Source organism: Sinohyriopsis cumingii, chromosome 3, assembly GCF_028554795.1.
Source record: "Sinohyriopsis cumingii isolate HCF-2022 chromosome 3, ASM2855479v2, whole genome shotgun sequence".
Classification (NCBI taxonomy): domain Eukaryota; kingdom Metazoa; phylum Mollusca; class Bivalvia; order Unionida; family Unionidae; genus Sinohyriopsis; species Sinohyriopsis cumingii.
In genome coordinates, this window is record NC_142963.1 from 10,440,586 (window position 1) to 10,462,770 (window position 22,185).

At 33.5% G+C, this 22,185-nt stretch overlaps 1 protein-coding gene across 7 annotated transcripts in view; it reads right to left on the reverse strand.

Annotated features, from left to right (window-relative positions):
* The window catches only part of LOC149802451 (cell adhesion molecule CEACAM2-like), a 134,352-nt gene that overhangs the window by 44,064 nt on the left and 68,103 nt on the right, over nucleotides 1-22,185 (reverse strand). For 6 of the 7 annotated variants that reach the window (XM_089951676.1, XM_089951675.1, XM_089951678.1 and 3 more), the window contains exons 4-7: nucleotides 18,428-18,703; nucleotides 10,620-10,928; nucleotides 7,401-7,721; nucleotides 5,273-5,404 (exon numbers count right to left, since the gene is read on the reverse strand). In XM_089951676.1, coding sequence (XP_089807802.1) covers nucleotides 5,273-5,404; nucleotides 7,401-7,721; nucleotides 10,620-10,928; nucleotides 18,428-18,703 — 1,038 coding nt within the window. The remainder of the gene's footprint in view (nucleotides 1-5,272; nucleotides 5,405-7,400; nucleotides 7,722-10,619; nucleotides 10,929-18,427; nucleotides 18,704-22,185) is intronic. The other variant, XM_089951679.1, reaches the window with a different exon arrangement.

A 22,185-nucleotide genomic window follows, 5' to 3' on the forward strand; every position in this document is an offset into this window, starting at 1 on the left:
ATTATGGTGCTAACATCTTGGGTGGCATATTAGATGATGCAAGGTTTAATCACTATATATTGTTAGTAAATGCACTTCATACACTTCTTTCAAATTGCTGTTCATTGCAAGATATACAAGAAGCAGAGATTATGCTGCTTCGGTTTTGTAAACATTTTGAAAATCTGTATCATAAATGTTATATGACTCTTAATATTCATCAACTGGTTCATTTAGCAGAAAGTGTAAGAGAACTTGGACCTTTATACACACACAGTGTGGAACAGAAATTTGATGTTAAAGTAGTTCCAGTAAGTTGTATGTTGACAGGAGCAGCAGAGAGGGCGAACAGACCCAAGAATTCCGACAAAAAAATAAAACCTTCATGGAAATCTAATCCGCAGAAAGGTCCAGATTTTTACAAAAAAACGCTTCCTGGGAGGTTTTTATTTTTGTTGAAACCAACCCCATCAATAAAACCTTAGTTCGAAATAGTAGCTGCAAAATAAAGTACTCTACGTGTTTATTTATTTTTGTTTTTTCCACCAGACGACCAACATTGGTAGGCGCCCTCTCTGCTGCTATCAATTTTATTTTTTTTTTAAAAATCAGAAACGCTAAAAGATTTTATCAAGACCTACACGATATCTTGTTCTTGGATCATATAAATGTATTGTTATAAATCCATGCGGAGTAGCGTGCGCTCGTGAGAAGAAGTTTTTTAATTTAATTATATCCATGTCATCGCTGCACCAAGTTTGATGACTATTTCTCATCGTGTGTGTATCTACGCCATTAAAAACAACTAAAATATTGCAGTTGTCTCTGATCACTTTTGGTATTTGTGTATACCGTTGAGTAACATAGATCACATCTGTATTTTTATGTCTGCCGCGAGAAAATATTCTGGCTGGGTTTGTTTGTTTATCTAGCATCACATCATCATACACAACTAAATTATTAATAAATCCGTCTAAAACATCAACGCTCGGCGCTTCATCAATATCGGTTATAAACTCTATAACATCATTATCTTCGTCCAGTAATCTTGCATTTTCGTTAAAATCTTTTAATACTTCATAACACCTCTGATCATCAACGGATGGTGCTACCAAATATAATTTATCCCATGTCAACCATCTCATTATCAACTTAAGTAATAATTGCGTCTTACCCGATCCAGATGGTCCTATGATAATCATTCTAATCGGGGCGAAATTTTGATTTTTTCGCGTGAAAGAATCTAACTGAGGTGTTCGGGTGATTAATTTCACCAACCATCATAATGTGACTGAGGACAGGTGTATAATCCCTATAATAATAAATTTATATACACTTTTCCTCAGTCGTGTTCAGGTGATTAATTTCACCAACCATCATAATGCGACTGAGGAAAGGTGTATAGTCACTAATAATAATACATTTATATACACTTTTCCTCACTCGTGATGACTATGACGATAAAAACTCCTCTAAGGTTGGTATCGGTTTATTTGTTTTGATACGATAATTTATCATGCAGCGATATCTGAATCCGCCACAATCACAGCAGAGTGGTATTTTTCCTCTGACGCCTTTATTGATAATTTAGTTGTGTATGATGATGTGATGCTAGATAAACAAACAAACCCAGCCAGAATATTGTCTCGCGGCAGACATAAAAATACAGATGTGATCTATGTTACTCAACGGTATACACAAATACCAAAAGTGATCAGAGACAACTGCAATATTTTAGTTCTTTTTAATGGCGTAGATACACACACGATGAGAAATAGTCATCAAACTTGGTGCAGCGGTGACATGGATATAACTAAATTTAAAAACTTCTTCTCACGAGCGCAAGCTACTCCGCATGGATTTATGACAATAAATTTACATGATCCAAGAACAGGATATCGTGTAGGTCTTGATACAATCTTTTAACGTTTCTGATTTTTAAAAAAATTAAAATTAATAGCAGCAGAGAGGGTGCCTACCAGTGTTGGTCGTCTGGTGGAAAAAACAAAAATAAATAAACACGTAGAGTACTTTATTTTGCAGCTACTATTTCGAACTAAGGTTTTATTGATGGGGTTGGTTTCAACAAAAATAAAAACCTCCCAGGAAGCTTTTATTTGTAAAAATCTGGACCTTTCTGCGGATTAGATTTCCATGACGGTTTTATTTTTTTTGTCGAAATTCTTGGGTCTGTTCGCCCTCTCTGCTGCTATAGGTTGTATGCTCGTATAATTCCCGCTGCAAAATATGCTTACATCTGTCTATATCCAAACAGTATCGAGTCAGATTAAATTGCATGGTTTTATGTTTCTGACACATAAACTGAGACTTATTGTCTCATCTGCAAAAGCATGGTGAAATATAACTGTCATTTGTTTTAGAAGGAATAACAACCATGGTGAAAGTTTTTAGAAAAATGTTTCACTTTAGTGTCATTTTTTAATTCTGTGGGACAATTGCTTTTTCTTTGTCTTTAGTTGCCTAGGAGTTTCGTAAGACATTCAGTGTTCACATGTTCTCATGTTGTTTAAGTTTTATGTGACTTGCTTGACCAGTATGGCATGTATAGGCACTTACATAATAGATGTTTTGTTGACCTAATTATACCTATTTCTGTCCCAATTCCAAACATGCATAACCAACAAGCATGATCAACCAGAAAGAATAACTTATATCTCCATTTAAATTGTAAAGTGTTTGAAATTAAAATATGTACAATTTATATAATAACTTTTGTATTATATTTGCCCATGCATTTCATTTCATATTTGAAGAGTAAATCAAAGTTGCATGTTAATATATAAGGATCTGTTACTGATTTTTACGTCTATATATATTTTTCCTCCCTCTATTTTTACTAATTATCATTCATATGTACAACATTTGTTTGGGAGCATTTGTTGTTGATCATAATTTCTTATCTATTCATGTATTAAGGTTAATGTGTATCAAGTCCTAACTTTGAATACTTACCAGTTATACTTAAATTTTTGGCAAGCCTATGAATTGGGTTCTTGGGATGGTGGAACAAAACGGATTTGGATACTCAAAAGTAGTTTCAGTACATTTCAGCATTCAGTTGTCTTTGTATGTCATTATTAAATAGATTAATCATGCAAATACAAAAAGATTTAGCTGTGTCATTTATTTGAGACTTCTCAGTAGACTGGAATAAAGCAAAGTGCTGAAATACGCCTCATGTTTTTTGTATTTATACTTCATCTACAGCATGCAGATTTCCATAGTTCAAAATTACATCTCATCTACCATGCTGCAATTTTCTAAGTTCCAAACTATGCCTTAACTAGTTAATTGCAGTTTTCTAAGTTTCAAAATACGCCTTTTATTGCCAGTATGCCAGCATTGTTTTTAGAATACACCTGTAATTTTCAAAACTCTTAGACAAAGGACGCCTGTATTTCATACTAGTATTACACTTCTGGGTCTTGTATGCCTGTAAAAGTTGCTTTACACCTTTAAATTGAGCGTGTTATGTCTCTTATACTGCTCCTGTACAGGCGCAATACGCCCATACTTTTCGTACGGGATTAGGCTCAGTTTTGGGCCCTCTCCTCTTCCTAATCTATATAAAAGATCTACCATTAAATAATGAATCCACAAATACAGATTTGTTTGCAGACGATGCATCCTTGTGTGCATCTGGTTCTGATACTGAAGGTATCCAAACAAGATTAAACTCAGACCTTATTAGATTCCAAAACGGGGCACAACAAAATAGCATGGTAATTAATGACCGTAGAACAAAATGTGTGATTTTGGGGACATCACAAAAGCTACGCAACTCAGGGAACCCAGAACTATCTCTTGCTATAATTAATCATCCGTTAGAAAATGTCAAACATGAAAAGCTTGTAGATGTGACCGCAGGTAATAATTTATTATGGAATGACCATATTGATAAGCTTTGTAAAACATTGTCATCCAAATCTGCCCTACTCAGCAGGATCAAGAAATATTTACCTATGGAAATTCGTAATCTTTACTACAAGTCATATATTCTTCCAACTATGGATTATTGTTCAAATGTAGGGGGAAACTGTGCTAAATCTGAACTTGACAGGATTTATAAACTTCATAAACGAGCAACATGCATAATTTTAGATGCATGTATTGATTATCCCACAAAAGCATTATTTACAGAACTCAAATGGTTCACAATATATGACAGGATAGATTTTCACAAGGCAGTTCTGTTATATAAATGTCTACATGGAACTGCACCAGAGTATCTTCAGGACTTATTCAGGCCTTTTTCAAAACAATGCCAGTTGAGATCAATATTACATGGAAACCTTCTAGCACAAAAACCAAGAACAGAGCAATTTAAAAAGAGCTTCCAAATACTCTGGTACAGTTATGTGGAACAAGCTTCCACTACATGTAAAATCTACTGAAAATATTAGAGTATTTAAGAAGATATATCATGAGCATGTATGTGTTTCTAATAAATAATGGAATTTAGTATTTTAATACTAAACATGTTAAAATAAAGAGTAATTATTGCTATCTTCATATAATGTGAATTGTTATAGTCTCCTTACGAGGGCCTCAAGGGAGAATAATCCTTGACTAGTAAGTTACCCTCTATAAATGAAGCATTATTATTATTATTATTATTATTATTATTATTATTATTATTATTATTATTATTATTATTATCATTATTATAAGGGTAGGTATGGCAATTGATGTGAAGGTTTATTTTGAAAGAAACTGGCAAGATGCACATGACCCATTGAACAAATGAATCAAAGTTTTAAACAGATGATTGGAGAATTGTATCAAATGTATTTATATGGTATCAAATGTATTTATATGCCATATGCAACATGGGTATTGGTATAGGGATTGGTATGAGGGTTGATATGGGGTTGGTATGGCGAATGTTATCAAATTTATTAATTTAACATATGCAAGTAATTTAAGATTCTACTTCATTTTTTGTCAGCTTGTTATGTGCATCGCAACTGCTGACATTATGACGTTTATTGTATCTGCTCTGCAGAAATGACTATTTAGTATTTATGTATTCCAGCAAAAAAATCTATTAGGTTTTTCATGTCAACAGCAGTTCTTTTTTTGTTGTTGCTTTCAACATGGACTTATTTTCTCAATGCTGTCAATTGTATTTGCCTATTTGTACAATATAACAAATACATAGGCTTAAGGGATATTAAAACTTCTAATTTATCAATGCTCTTTAAACAAAAAATATGTATGAATATTATTATACTTATTATTTTTTATTTTAGAATTTGATAATAATACCTACCCAGTGGTAAAGTCCGTCTTCTTAACAACAGGATCAAAACAACTACTAAGGATAAGACCATAACACTAGCACCAACTGACCCTCCAACAATAATGATTATATGTGGATTAGCAGTTGTGGCTTCTACCAGTCCTGAAAAGATATATGTGCAAAATAGTACCACTCCTACAAACAAAGTCAACTGAGGGCAAGACATCAATGACAAACTCAATCGTCGCCCTATAAATTAACATTTCTTCTGGAAATACATTTTTCATCTATAATAAACTATTCCACTGCAAAAAATGTTTAGAGCTGAAGGCATGCAAGAGCTCTACAAACGTGCATGCACCAGAGATAGTTCCAGTTTTAACTAGTGGAACCAAGATGGCAGGCTATCACAAGGTATGTTTGAAACAAAATCAATGATTTCAGATTAAGATATTTGAAAGATGCTTTCTATCAAACAGCAATTGTTAAGATCAATGGAAAACACATGACATATGAAGTACCATATCATAAACAATATGAGTAAAAATAAAAGTCACAACATTTGACCTTCAAACTGATGACATTGTGCTGTTAAATTGTGTGTTAAAAATAAATGAACCTTCTGGAAGCAATGACTCAAAATGTTCCAGGACTTTGTTGATTTCTTTTCTCATTTAAATTGTCATGGCTTTGAAAGTTGAATTTCAACTCATTAATCATTAGTGACATATGAAAATAACGATACAATATTATTAATCCCCGTTTTCTAAATGAATTTAATATGGCACACAATTTCATTGCAATCCATTCTGCTTTCCATTCCCACTCCCCGCTCATGCATAAGGGACAAAATGTGCAGCAATCCAGAATGTGGGCTGGATGAAAACCTGAAACTGAAAACCTTGAATATGAGCCTACACTAAAAGAATATGGTTCATCATAACGGTATGTGTACACTTCCTTTGGGATTTATCTACAGTGTTTATATAATCAATGATACAACGTTGCAATATCATGTTGACAATGTATGATAAATTTCTTGATAACACGGCACAAATCCTGTAATGTATTTAATGTTTTATTGTTGATGTTGCTTCTCAAACCTATCATAATGTTTAAAAAATCAATTATTGTTAATTAAATATGATTAAATATGAAAATGTCCAAAGGTCTCCCCTCTCTCTCTTTCTTTCTCTCTGGACGATTGTATCAAGATACAGGTGAAAATCCATGAAAAGACGAGCATAGAGGATTTTCACCTGGATTTTTGCTTGTGCCAGATGACGATGTTTCTGGGCTTATGAACGATGGTAAACGGTATGTCAAATCGACCAGGGAGAGAGAGAGACAGAGACAGAGAGAGATATATAATTTGTATGGTCAGTAGTAATGTTAACTAAAGTGGAATAATGACATAGATCAACTGTAAATATAGTAAATATTTTAATTACCTCTTGTTGGTCCATCATTTTGATTAGTTTCTATGCCACACTTATTTCCATGAGTCGGTACTTTCTTCATTAAAACCATCTTTCATGTTTAAAACATAAGTGTGTCGTATATTGATTTAATCAATGTGAAAAAAAAAGAAACTCAAAAAAGAAAACAATCAACTTATCAATATACAACGGTAATTGTGAATAGCCACAAAAGGAACAGAAAATTGTAGCAGACACTCTTAGCAAGGATGCGGGTTCATTCACTCGGTCAATACACAGTTGCCAGTAGTCAATCTTAACTCTGTTCCAAGGGCAAACATGTGTATTTGTATGTGAAATAAATGAAATATATGTATAGTATGTACACTATATCAAAAATATACCACGTTTTGTATACATTGTTCCTGAAAAGGAAACATGGCAAGCCTTGTTCACTTTTGATGAAAAAGTTATACATCTTGTGGTATATCACTGATACAGTGTACATACTACTGATATATATATATATATATATATATATATATATATATATATATATATATATATATATATATATATATATATATATATATATATATATATATATATATATATATATATATATATATATATATATATATATATATATATATAAACCGTACCACCAGGTGACAGGTGAACCAAAAGCCAAGGACAGATTGTAATCAGGGTCATAAACTTAATTTTCTTGTAAAACTTACTTTCGTGTATTATTTCCAAAGTCGAAATAGTAAAGCCAATGCTGTTGCTGACATTGGCTGTGTAAATCCCAAAGTCCCCCTCTTCATCAATGCTGATATTGAAATTTCCTTGGAAAACTTTGGCTGGAACATAGTGCAATTGCACTTCGAGGTTGTTTATTTCAATCTCAACACTCTTTGTTCTGTACAAAATGTTAGAGTAAGAATGTTGCAGGGTCACACATCCAGTATCAGTGTTAGAATAATAACCAAGCTGAATGACAACAAAGCCACCAATATCACCTTTTATTTCCTTGGGAATCTTTACTATCACTGGAGGAGCTGCACAATCAAAGGGATATACATAAGACAAAATAAAACAACAGAAATCATCACATGCGCATACTATTATTGATACAAAATGACCTGCAGAATACAAATAATCTCCTATATCTTAGAAACAAGTCATCCATCAAACATTGTGGTCTGCTTATGAGTCACAAGAAATCTGTATCATGGTACAGCATTTAGTAACATGATACCAAAATTTCTTGTGACTATAGCAATGAATGCAGATTATGGATGACATTCTAAAACTTAACACAGAACTAAACGTCATTGTTGCCACAAGAAATTGTATATCTTTGTCCAGTGATTCATACCACCTCTGTGTTCGCAGAACTAAAGACTTTTTTTGCTAAACTTTAAATATGGAAAATAATCGATAGCTAATGTCTGACTAGCATATGCATGGGTTGCCAAGAATGATTGCCAACTGGACATTTTGTTTATGGCTGACCAGCATATTACCAAGAATGACTGTCCACTGGACATGTTGTTGATGGCTGACCAGCATATGCATAGGTTTCAAAAAGATGACTGCCAACTAGACATTTTGATGATGGCTGACCAGCAATGCACAGGTTGTCAAGAATGACTGTCCACTGGACATTTTGTTGATGGCTGACCAGCATATGCATACAAGTAATTTGCCAGGAATGACTTGTTAATAGACTTTTTATTGAAGTAGCATAGCCAACGAGAGTAATGCCCTAACAAATTCAGATAGACATGTGATTCTCTTTAAAATCTACACCTACATTAAAATTCTGGAAGCCTAAGTACTCTCTGACAAATGTGGTCTAATATGGTTGCACTGTTTTAGATATGTTAAAAATACAAAATATTTACAAATGTACGATAGATGATATTCAATACACTGAACATGAAAGATAATGCAATATGGATGATGGGCCTTACTACCATCAGTTACTTGCCCATACGGCCAAGTGAGCTACATGATTTAACGTAAGGCTCATCACTCTAACATAACCTAGCTGATTTAAGTATAAACTTCTCTAACTATATTGCTGATCTTATCACATAAAAACACATGGCTATATCAGCTAAAATTAACATTTATTATATATTAAGTGGACCTACTTACATCTCTTTCCATGTCTTCTATTGTATATTCCACTCTCTCTCCCACACATTTCTTCATTACCCTCCCATTTGACCCCAACACCATTTATATTACAGATTTCAGCTGATAAGTCCTTAGTCATAGTAGCAAATATGATGCTGGGGTCAAATGGAAGGGTAATGAAGAAATGGGAGGGGAGAGATTGGGCCCACCATATGCCCTCATGCCAAAACAAAGCACAGGCAAAATTGCAGACAAAATTTTATAATGAGGAAAATAACAAACTCATCTATTTACCTGCATGAAATGAAGTCTAGCCCATTAATGTCTTATTTTCTTACATGGGTTGAATGCTGTAGAATTTCTGGCCTGGCCAAAGACAAAGACAATTCTCATAGGAACTAAAGCGAGCCCAAAAAAGTGATTTTCTGGCTTAATGCACATATGTTGTTTAGATTGCAAATGAGAAGCCCAAGTAAAACTGAGTGTGCGGCTGGCAGTCTGTATGCCCATCAAAGGTTCACTTCTATGAAAACCTAATATTGATGCTAAAGAGTATGCCAGTACTCATGTAAACCAGCACAAAACAGACATTGAATTTTTTTTTTTACTAATATATTTCTGACATAGTATATCCACCATAATGAGGGGATATAGCCAATGGCTATTGCTTAGCACATATACAATATGTGACTGGAGCTGCATTTACAAGTTTTGTTGACTTTATAGGAAAAAGCAAAGACAAGCTGGTAGCCATCCTGTTGTTTGTCACTGATGAGGGTTAGGGATGTAGTCACAAGCCCTCATAGAACTCAATGCTGTGTCACTCATGGAGTGATGGGAAGTGCAGATCTTTTGGCTACATGTTGCTGTTGTGGACAACGAACTCGACTGATGTTGGACTCAATCCTTGCCATTGATCTCATGTCACTGCTAGCTGTGTCCTTCCGGGATAATTACAAACGCGATGTTCTCCAGATGAGCCATGTTATTGATGAACGCATCTGTCATACACTCATATTTCCCATTTTGTAAGTACAAACATTTATTTTTGTTATATATTTATATATTTCTAGAAAGGGTAATGTGTAGCTAGGGTTGTAACCCTGTCTGCTTCACTCTGAATATAATATTTTCATAGTTGGGACACATTTTAGTATCAAAGCATGCGTTGGGTGCTTGTGGTGTTTTGGAAAAAACATATGCAGTGTGTTAGATAATTCTCCTATACACATTCAGTCAATACTTAAATTACAAATAGTCTCCACTTAATATAAGGCCATGCTAATCATAACATTCAGTGATGTTCTGCTTCCACATTTATACTTCAGACATCATATTTGTCTGGATTACATGTAGAATATCCAGTTTTGTTATCTTGATACCATGAATCGTGTATACCAGTCTATCATATTATATACAGTTTAGAGGAAATGGACAGAAGTATTTCCATAATAAATGATTGTGCTGCATTACTGCTTTACACTTATGACTAAGAATAATCTAAAATGTAGAATTTTCTTTAAAATCTTTTAATAAATCCACAAAATTTGGAATGGCTTGCACCTCTGCATGCTAAGTAGACTGAAATGTCAAACATCAAAATTGTATTTGAAGGTAGACAGCAGATTCATGTTTGTGCTATAGTAATAATGCAAATTGAGAATGTAGACATCAAAGTAAAGTTTTTCAGACTGTCTTATCTTGTCAAACAGCAGCATACTTTGACTTTAAGAACTATTTGCCAGTGTATTTACTCCTCTGTAGTGTATATGCATTACCAAGGTGTCAGAATAATGTCGGAGGTAACTCACATTTCACAAGAACATACACCATCTGTGTTATGACATCATTTTGTGTCCCAGCAGCTTTGACGCCATTGCTAACCTGGCATACATAGATACCACTATCCTGGTATGATATAGAATTCAGATCTAGTGTAGCATTGTGCTCATTAACATACGTTGATGGCAGGGACCTCAGAGTTTTATTGTACCCAGGCCAGAGATGCAGCCATGTGCTAAAGGTGTATCTGTTTGGAATACCATGTGGCAGGCACACTAATCTGGCTTGAAGATCATTAGTTGTAACGTTACTTGCCGATAATGTTATATCTGGTGGATCTGGAAAGATGGGCAATGGAACAGTGAAAAATTGTGATATATGTGGTTGGGAAGAATGTTACTAATGGATGCCATCTTAAGTTTTAGGAGGAACTTTATGATTAGAACACATATCATATCATATTTACTTGCACTTAGCTTTTATTTAATAGCAACTCTGTAAACAATATGAGTTGTATTTATGCAGATATGGAACTAGATAAAAATATAATGAATGCATGTGTTTATGCAGATATGGAACCAGATCAAAATATAATAAATGCATTTGCTTGTGTAATGTAATGTTTTTTAATATCTTTGCACTTGCTAGTGGATTGAAATAAACTAGACAAGCAAAGCAAGTATATGTTAGATTTCATTCACTGATGTACACATAAAGGGTCATTACTTTGCCATGTGCCTTAATATATAGCATATGTGTGGGTTTGGTTGCTATGTGACTTAATAAATAGCATATGTGTGGGTTTGGTTGCCATGTGGCTTAATATATAGCATATGTGTAGGTTGGTTGCCATTAGGCTTAATAGATAGCATATATGTGACATATTAGTGACATCATGTTATCAATACCTAACATATAGGTTACATATTTCTATCAATATCTGACATATTAATGACAGCTTTCTATTAATATTTGACATATTAGTGACATCATTGTATCAATATCTAAAATATTAGTGACATCTTTCTATCAATATCTGACATATTAGTGACAACTTTTGATTAATATGTGACATATTAGTGACATCATTGTATCAATATCTAGCATATTAGTGACAGCTTTCTGTCAATATCTGATATATTAGTGACAGCTTTCTATTAATATTTGACATATTAGTGACATCTTTCTATAAATATTTGACATTTTGGTGACATTTAAGTATGAGGCTGGATTAGATCTTGAAGATAATCTATACAAAGTTTAAATGAAATCATAAAATATGTTTTTCTTATTTAGAGAACTGTGAACTTACACTGCACCTTTGCTAGATGAACCTTGAATATATGACAATAGTAAGTATGGCAGAAATTATAAGGACAGTAGACTCGGTAGACTGAATAAGTAAAGACATTTTGTATAAGGACAGTAGACTCGGTAGACTGAATAAGTAAAGACATTTTGTATAAGGACAGTAGACTGGGTAGACTGAATAAGTAAAGACATTTTGTATAAGGACAGTAGACTCGGTAGACTGAATAAATAAAAACATTTTGTTGTGATGTTATACATCTGTTTTTAATGCTAGTAATGGAAGGTGCAACTGAATCAAGTATAACAAATTAAAATACTTAATATAGGTACTTGTAATAAATCATTATGTAGATTTATCTTCTTCAGCTGTGACATAATTGTTGTTGTTAATGCCCATATTGTTGGGGAGGAAATAAAATTGTAGCAGTATTAGAAATTGAAATAAATAAATGAGGTTCTCTGGATTTAGTACATCTGCTATACCTGAAGATCAGAGCCACACAGATAATCCCATGCAGGAAAGTCATGCACAGAGTGAAATCGAAAACAATGGATACAGATGATGATTTGGAGTTATCCAATATGACTGACATTTATCCAAAATTCCTGAAGGTCAAACATAATAAATACAGTGTCACTGTGCATATTGATCCACAAAAGTCTGAGTTTGTAAAACAGATATTAGATTCAGAACCTAGCATTACTTCATGCAGTTCAAGTGTACAAAATGATATTATCTACAGAACACAAGAGAAAAACACAGTGACAGCGACATGGTATAAAACAACATGTGTCTTACATATACAGGGGCTGAACAGTTTCACATGATTAGATCATATTACCTGTAAATGTAGACAGGATGAGAACAACCATGCTAAAGGCAGTTATATGCTGACATCTACACCAGTAAGTAAAGGTACTACCAAACATGAAACAGTTCCTAAAGTCTCTGACCTAGATGAATTTGGTAATAAAATTAACACCCCTCCAGAGTGTCAGGCAATTACACGCTCCATAAATAAATGACCAGTACAGTGATGGCTTAAACCATAATGTTTTCTCCATGTGTGTACATCAAAAAACAATTAGGAACATGGAGACCCAAATTGAAGAATTAAAACTACAGTTACTTGCTATTAAGTCAGCACAGGGAATGATTAATGAGCAAGAAACCTCATATGAATCCAGACAGACTCCAAGATAGCAACAATGTCAGATGTTCATACACAGACAATCCAAACACCAGCCAAAAGAAAATGTAAAATAACCATACAAGTAACAACTCAAAGTAATCCTGCATTGCAAACAACAGTACCCCCCTCTCAGTCATGTGTCACACATATTCATATCATATTTAACCAAACACTTGCTGTTACATCCTAATTAATCAAGCTTTAGATAGAAACATTCATGTGAGACTGCCTTGATCTCTACAATAAATGGCTTCTAGCACCTGATCAAGGTAGAATAATTGGATTAGTATTTGTAGATTTCAGGAAAGCTTGTAGACATGGTGGATCATGAAATCCTTTTGAAAAAACTGAAAATTTACCAATGTGATGAAAACACTATTTGATGGTTTACTTCATACTTAAGTGAGAAAACACAACCTGTTTGTATAAATAATGTTCTGTCTGAACCTGGAATAATTAGATATGGAGTACTGCAAGGCTCAATTCTAGGACCATTGCTATTTATTTTATTTATTAATGAAATACTACTTTTACTATGGGAATCAATTTCATTTACAAATCTCTATGCAGATGACACAATATTGTCAGACATCTATAACACAAAGCATGAACTCAAAATTTCTTTACAGGATGCTTTAAACAAACTGGAAAACTGTTGCACATGCAATGGCATGTTAGTAAATACTGGTAAAACTAAAATATTACTTATCTCAACATGGCAAAAAAGGACAAAACTTTATAGTGATGAACTATGTTTGACATAGAAGGATAACAATTTGCAAATGGTCTGTCATGATAGACTACTTAGTGTTCTGGTAGAGAATAACCTATCATAGACTAAACATATCAAACAAAACATCAGTAAAAAGTTAATTCAAGTTTATGGCTTTTCAGTAGGATAAGACATTTTCTTCCCGTAAGGCACAGAAAAATATTTTATAACAGTTACATGCAACCCTATTTAGGCTACTGAAATACTGTATGTGGTAATTCAAATGATAAACACATTGCAAAGCTAGAACATCTTCAAACAAGATCATTTGGACTATTATCCATCCAAAAAGAAAGCAAGGAAAATGTAACTGGTAAGTTAAAAATATTACCTATTAAAGACTAAATCCATTTGAGAAAAGCCAAATTAATGTACAGGATATCCCATAATATTGCTCCTGAATATTTACAATCACTATTCCAGTATAGGCTACCTGGTAATAGTCCCCACCTGTGATCCATGTCTAGCAAACAGTATAAAATTCCCAAACAAAATAAGGAATTATTAAAAAAGGTTTCCGATACTCTGGGACTTTGTTCTGGAATGGTATTCCAGTTGACATTAAAACTGCCCACTCTATTTCTTTCTTCCAAACCCAATATATCCAGTGACTTAAGAGATCAAGTTCAAATGAATACATTCCTTTGTATGAGGGCCTCAAGGAAGATTAGTTCCTTAGGTAGGTAATTATTATTATTATTATTATTAGTAGTAGTAGTAGTAGTAGTAGTAGTAGTAGTAGTAGTAGTAGTAGTAGTAGTATTATTATTATTATTACAAACTTTAATTCATGAGGTATATCAGGTGATTATATGATACTCTTCACCCCCGAGGCCCCAAGGATAAGCAAACTGTTGTTCATATAAAATGCATGCTAAAGCATGTCTATCAATGTGTCTCATTGACCTGCTGTTTCATTTATCTTCTTACTGATGCCCATGTTTAGTGATTTTCAGAGAGGGATCATTTTTGAGTTTGTACATTTGTGATTTGTATCAACCATGAAGTATCTGAAAACTAGAACATTTACAAAGATGTGAATTTTCAGTCTGCAATAATCAATTGTAAGTTGACTTAGCTCATTTTGGGGCAGCAACTAATTTGTATGTGACCCTTCTTTAAGTCAAGTTGTACTTTGCCAGTAAAATCCATCTGTAAGGGACAACTAACCCTAATTTCACTTGCATTAAAATAACTTTTAGCAAACAAAAGTCGACTTATAAGTGAGTATATACAGTTAATTAAATACAAAGTTATACTCTGTGTGTGTGTGATTTGGATTTTTAACATAGCTTTAACAATTTTTCAGTCACATCGCTACAATGCAGTGTGGCATTTTATAGTGATGTCTAGCACTGCAGACATGTAGCATGATGTCCCACCCAGTCTCATTATCCTGACACCAGGCTGACCAGTCCTAATGGTAACTCTTAATGCTGAGTGCCAAGCAAGGCAGCTGTTAGTACCATTTTTGTAAGTATTTGGTATGAGTCAGCCGGGATCGAACCCACGACCTCCTGCATCCAAGGCGGATGATCTAACCACTAGGTCACTGGAGCAGTAGTTATATTGTCACTTATCTGTACTTATTGTTGGTCACTGTGATAGGGGATCTTAATGTAGCAATATTGTGTCTATGAAATGTCGGTGATTGAGTTGTTAATGCTTCTTGTCCTGCCACAATAGGTATTTTTTTTAAAAGCTGTAATCATCTTTGGTCCCTACATGAACTGCATCATTTAATGCAGTGAATGGTTCAGTCTTTTCCTCTAGGTGCAATAAAATTCTGAAAAGAGTTCACTAAACTTAAATAATCTACATAAGTATCTCAATTATCTAAAGAGATAATAATAATAATAATAATAATAATAATAATAATAATAATAATAATAATAATACTTCTACCAATAATAATATCATATGCATTTTTAAACAAAAGTTATGGTCATAAATTTTATGATTTCGTCAATGATTAGTTTACACCACAGTTGAGTAGATAATAACTTGGATTCTTGTATGCATTTATTAAAGATAATGGCTCTGCACACGACACACTGATTGAAAAACAAGTTTGGCAACAAACTGTGTCTGTGGTCCTGTTGAACGACTTTAATATTTATCAAACAATTTTCCTGTACTGTAGGACAATAATTTTGGATAATATAAGATTACAATTAGTTTGCTTTAGGTAGTAGACAATTTCCTGAATTTGATTAGAGGATTATCTGCTCACAAACATAATCCACATGCTTAATCTATCATATATCAAACTTAATTTTATCAATGAAGGCTCCTTAACAGTTTGCCATATCTAACATTTTCTGATTTTGTTTTTGTCACCAAAATACACCAGTTCTTCATTGGGTCAGTCAGTGGAGGAAAAGTATTTCTTGTTATTAGTGTGTATCACAGAATGATGTGTAAATATTTACCCTGTATTTCCTTTCTGACAGAATATATAATTTAAGTCCTGTCAATAATTCAAAGTTTATCTGAGATCAATTATACTAGACATTTAGATGAACATGAAATGTTAAAACCATTTAAAACTCCTCAAGTTAGCTTTTCTTTATACCAACAAAAATACATGGATCAGGTCAAAATAATCTTCCCTTAATGAACAAGAAAATAACCTGTGTTCACAAAACAAAAACAGCAATCTTTGACATAAACTGACTTGCATGAACCCTGAAAATTCTGAATCCATTCCAGATATCCAGATGCTGAACTTCACATTGCCGACTTTAACTGACAATAACAGAATTAACCATGAAAATTAACTAGAGACATGGTAACAACAATGTGCCACTTAAATAAATAGAATGAACATGAAAAATAGTATTGTTCTGTCTTTTGAAATGAGATCACCTAATGCAACATTTAATTGTACATGAAAGATACTTTATTTTATAATAACGTAATGATGTCAGAAATCAGATGATTAATATTAAGACTTATCAGTAAAGTTGGAAGTAAAGAGTTACTAAACACTGATGCCTTGTTCATGTAGTTCACATCCTTTTATATTGCTGTAATTATAGTTTCTAATGTAAGTTATTTCTTTTTGCAATGAATATAAACAAAACAAACGTTTCATAATAATTTCCTTTTATTTGTCTGAAAAGTATGTTAATTATAATTTTTTCTTCATATTTATTTATCCATATTTGTGGGTGACTATTTAATTTGTAATCTGTGAAGTTATAATGCTTTTTTCATGTATAAGAATAAGGTTTATCGAATAAAATTATAGTAGTGAATGTAAATGTACAGTTTATGATAAATTCCATTAAATAAAAAGGATATTTATATAATAAAACTTGTAATCTTGTATTGCTTGAAATTATTCATTCACATTTAGTGCAATAACAGCAATATCAGATATAACAATCCCAGCAGATTGATATATATATATATATATATATATATATATATATATATATATATATATATATATATATATATATATACCAAACATGTATGCATTTACATTTTACTCTTTTTAGTTTATTTTTTGTGTTTCATTAAATTACATATCTTATTGATATATTAATGCTTTTTGCCTTTTCTAAATTTAGAATTTGATGGCCTCCTTTCATCACCGTACAAAATGTTTAGGCAGACTTATTCGGGCCTTTTTCAACACAATACCAGTTGAGATCAATATCACATGGAGACCTAGCACCAAAACAAAGAACAGAGCAATTTAAAAAGAGCTTCCAATACTCTGGTACAGTTCTGTGGAACAATCTTCCACTACATGTAAAATCTGAGATATTATGAGCATGTATGTGTTTCTAATAAATAATGGAATTTAGTATTTTAATACTAAACATGTTAAAATAAAGAGTAATTATTGCTATCTTCATATAATGTGCATTATTATACTTTCTTTATTATGGTCTCAAGGGAGAATAGTCTTTGACTAATGAGTCAACCATTATAAATAAATCATTATTATTATTATTATTATTATTATTATTATTATTATTTCAGTTACCATTTTTATCGAAATTTTCTTCATTTTTATCAAATAGGGGTCATTTTTTTATTACGTTTCTAGTATAAAAAATGGGATTCATGACTGATCCCGCAATATATGTAGGTTTGCGAGCTATCAGGGCATGAGGTATTGTGGGATTGGTGTAGCTCACTCTCCAAATTATTAAGTTGTTTCAGATCCTTTTTTGTGGAGAGGTGCATACCACCTCCCTTCCATCCCCAATCCACCCTGTTCTTTGCTCTAGTAATGTCACTTCTGCATACATATCAGTGCAAAAATATTTGTGAGGGTTATACATTTAAATACTATAATTAGTTTTCTCAGAGTGTCATATATTTAAATGTCAATGATGTAAAGACATTTATAACAATAGTGTATACAGGACTTTAAGTTATGCAAGATTCAACAAGAAGTTTCAACAAAACCTTGCTGATCACCATGCAACTCATATATTATATTAAGAGAGATAACCTAAGCTGAACCATGTAACTTACAGAGTACATCAAGATAGATTCATATAATTTATATATTACATCACGAGCGATCCATGTAACGTACGTGTTACAGCCAGAGAAATATATCCTTGTCCACTTGGGGATATGCTATTATTGGCAATACAGCTGTACACTCCATTAAAGCGCCTGATTACTTCAGGTATGGTAAGGATGTCTTGGTTGTCAGACTTTGGTCCTGTAGTCCTCACGGTCACATTGCCCCAAAGCCAGATGAAGCTGGACACAGGCTTGCTCTCAGCAGTACACACCAGCATTAAATTGGTGTCCCCTTCCTTGACAGACATTGAAAATCCATTTGAAATCAAAATGAGTGGGTTGTCTGAAGACACAAGTAAAGTATAGTTACATAACTAATGACCACATTAAATGAAACATGATCCACTTTACATATGTGGATATAATATTTCATAATTTGGTTCATAAGACAAAACAAAGAAAGTGGCTTGTTCATTGGTAGCTAACATTTGCATTCCTCCTTCAAAACAAAACAATACAGTACGGGAAATATTAATAACTGTCAACGTCAGCTGTTGAGATAAAATAATGAGACATGATATTCTATTCAAGTAGAAATAACTAGGCTTAAGTATACTGTAGTCATTAAGTTAGCTATTCAAATTCAGAACTTGAAACTTATCAATTTAAAGTAAGTGATAGGTAGAGTTGAGTAGGTGTACTTAGCCATCTAAACATTTGCCTCTTGACTGGCTGAGTAGGTGGAACATAGCAACCTAACCATATGCATTTTGACTGGTTGAGTAGGTGGAACATTGCAACCTAACCATATGCAATTTTGACTGGTTGAGTATGTGTACTTAGCCATCTAACCATATGCATCTTGACTGGTTGAGTAGGTGTACTTAGCCATCTAACCATATGCATTTTGACTGCTTGAGTAGGTGAAATATAGCAACCGAACCATATGCATTTTGACTGGTTGAGAATGTGTATTTAGCCTTCTAACCATATGCATTTTGATTGGTCAAGTATGTGTACCTAGCCATCTAGCCATATTCATTTTGACTGGTTGAGTAGGTGGAACATAGCAACGTAACCTTATGCATATTGACTGGTTGAGTAGGTGTACTTACCTATCTAACCATATGCATTTTGACTGGTTGAGTATGTGTACGTGGCTATCTAACCGTATGCATTTTGAATAGTTCAGTATGCGTACTTGGCTATATAACCATATGCATTTTGACTGGTTGTGAAAGCGGAACATAGCAACCTAACCATATGCATTTTGCCGTTTTGAGTAGGTGTACTTGGCTATCTAACCATATGCATTTTGACTGGTTGAGTAGGTGTACGTGGCTATCTAACCATATGCGTTTTGACTGGTTCAGTATGCGTACTTAGCTATCTAACCATATGCATCTTGACTGGTTGAGCATGTGTACTTAGCTATCTAACCACATGCATTTTGACTGGTTGAGAAGGTGGAACATAGCAGCCTAACCATATGCATCTTGACTGGTTGAGTAGGTGGAACATATCAACCTAACCATTTGCATTTTGACTGGTTGAGTATGTGTATTTAGCTATCTAACCATATGCACCTTGACTGGTTGAGTAGGTGTACTTAGCCATCTGACCATATGCATTTTGACTGGTTGAGTAGGTGGAACATAGCAACCTATCCATATGCATTTTGAATGGTTGAGTATGTGTACTTAGATATCTAACCATATGCATCTTGACTGGTTGAGTATGTGGAACATTGCAACCTAACCATATGCATTTTGACTGGTTGAGTATGTATACTACGCTGATAAACCATATGCATTGTGAATGGTTGAGTATGCGTACTTAGCTATCTAACCATATTAATTTTAATTGGTTGAGTATGTGTACTTAGCCATTTAACCATATTCATCTTGACTGGATGAGTAAGTGTACTACGCTTATGGATTTTGACTGGCTGAGTAGGTGGAACATTGCAACCTAACCATATGCAATTTGACTGGTTTAGTATGTGTACTACGCTATACAATAATAATAATAATAATAATAATAATAATAATAATAATAATAATAATGAGGACTTTGATTAGCACTTAATCTTTAGAAGCTCTAAGCGCTTTACAACATTAGACAACACCTAAGGATAAAAAATATATAATAATATTATTACAAAAACAAACACCATGAAATTAAAGAAACATTATTAAAAGAAACATGCTGAGAATATTTCAGGTCGGAAACATTATTAGGTCTTAAAATTTGTTCTTGCATTCGAAATAAGTGAGTTTTGAGAGCCCTCTTGAATGTGATCACTGTGTCTTTGTGTCTACGTTAAGTGGATAATTCATTCCACTATATGCATTTTGACTGGTTGAGTATGTGTACTTAGCCATATAACCATATGCATCTTGACTGGTTGAGTAGGTTATATGCATATAACCATATGCATCTTGACTGGGTGAATAGGTTGACCATAGCAACCTAACCATATGGATTTTGACTGGTTGAGTATGTATACTTAGCTACCTAACCATATGCATTTTGACTGGTTGAGTATGTGTACTTAGATATCTAACCATATGCATCTTGACTGGTTGCGTATGTGGAACATTGCAACCTAACCAAATACATTTTGAGTGGTTGAGTATGTATACTACGCTGTATAACCATATGCATTATGAATGGTTGAGTATGCGTACTTAGCTATCTAACCATATGCATCTTGACTGGTTGAGCAGTTGTTTTTAGCCATCTAACCATATTAGTTTTGACTGGTTGAGTAGGTGTACTTAGCCATCTAACCATATTCATTTTGACTGGTTGAATATGTGTACTTAGCCATCTAACCATATTCATCTTGACTGGATGAGTACATGTACTACGCTATATAACCTTATGCATTTTGACTGGTTGAGTAGGTGGAACATTGCAACCTAACCATATACAATTTTGACTGGTTGAGTATGCGTACTTAGCCACCTAACCATATTCATCTTGACTGGTTGAGTATGCATAATATGCTGTATAACCATATGCATTGTGAATGGTTGAGTATGCGTACTTAGCTATCTATCCATATGCATCTTGACTGATTGAGTAGTTGTACTTAGCTATCTAATCATATTAATTTTGACTGGTTGAGTAGGTGTACTTAGCCATCTAACCATATTCATCTTGATTGGATGAGTAAGTGTACTACGCTACCTAACCATATGAATTTTGACTGGTTGAGTAGGTGGAACATAGCTATCTAACCTTATTCATCTTGACTGGTTGAGTATGTGTACTATGCTATATAACCATATGCATTTTGACTGGTTGAATATGTGGAACATAGCTATCTAACCTTATTCATCTTGACTCAGCTTTCTAACCATATTCATCTTGACTGGCTGAGTAGGTGGAACATAGCAACCTAGCCATTATGCATATTGACTGGTTGAGTACTTTGGAACTTATCAATCTAACCGCACGAATTTTGACTCATTGAGTAGGTTGAACTGAACTTATTTAACCATATGCATCTTGACCAGTTGAATAGGAAGTAGCAAGCTATCTGGTCATATCAAACAAGGTGTAAAACAGCAAAACACATGTTAGTCAAGAGGCTGGTGTACCAAATAGTAGGTTAAGTTACTTCCCACATTTGCTAATTAAAAACTGAAAGTGGTCGATTTTAGGTTTAAAACTTCACCTGTCAATCAATGATCATCGAGATTCAAACTACTAGTCAGACTACATAAGGACATTTTCTGTATGAAAGCCAAATTAAGACTGAAGAAAAGAGGTAACCAAATCCCTTTTAAAATACTTTGGGGTGAAGGTGGGGGTACA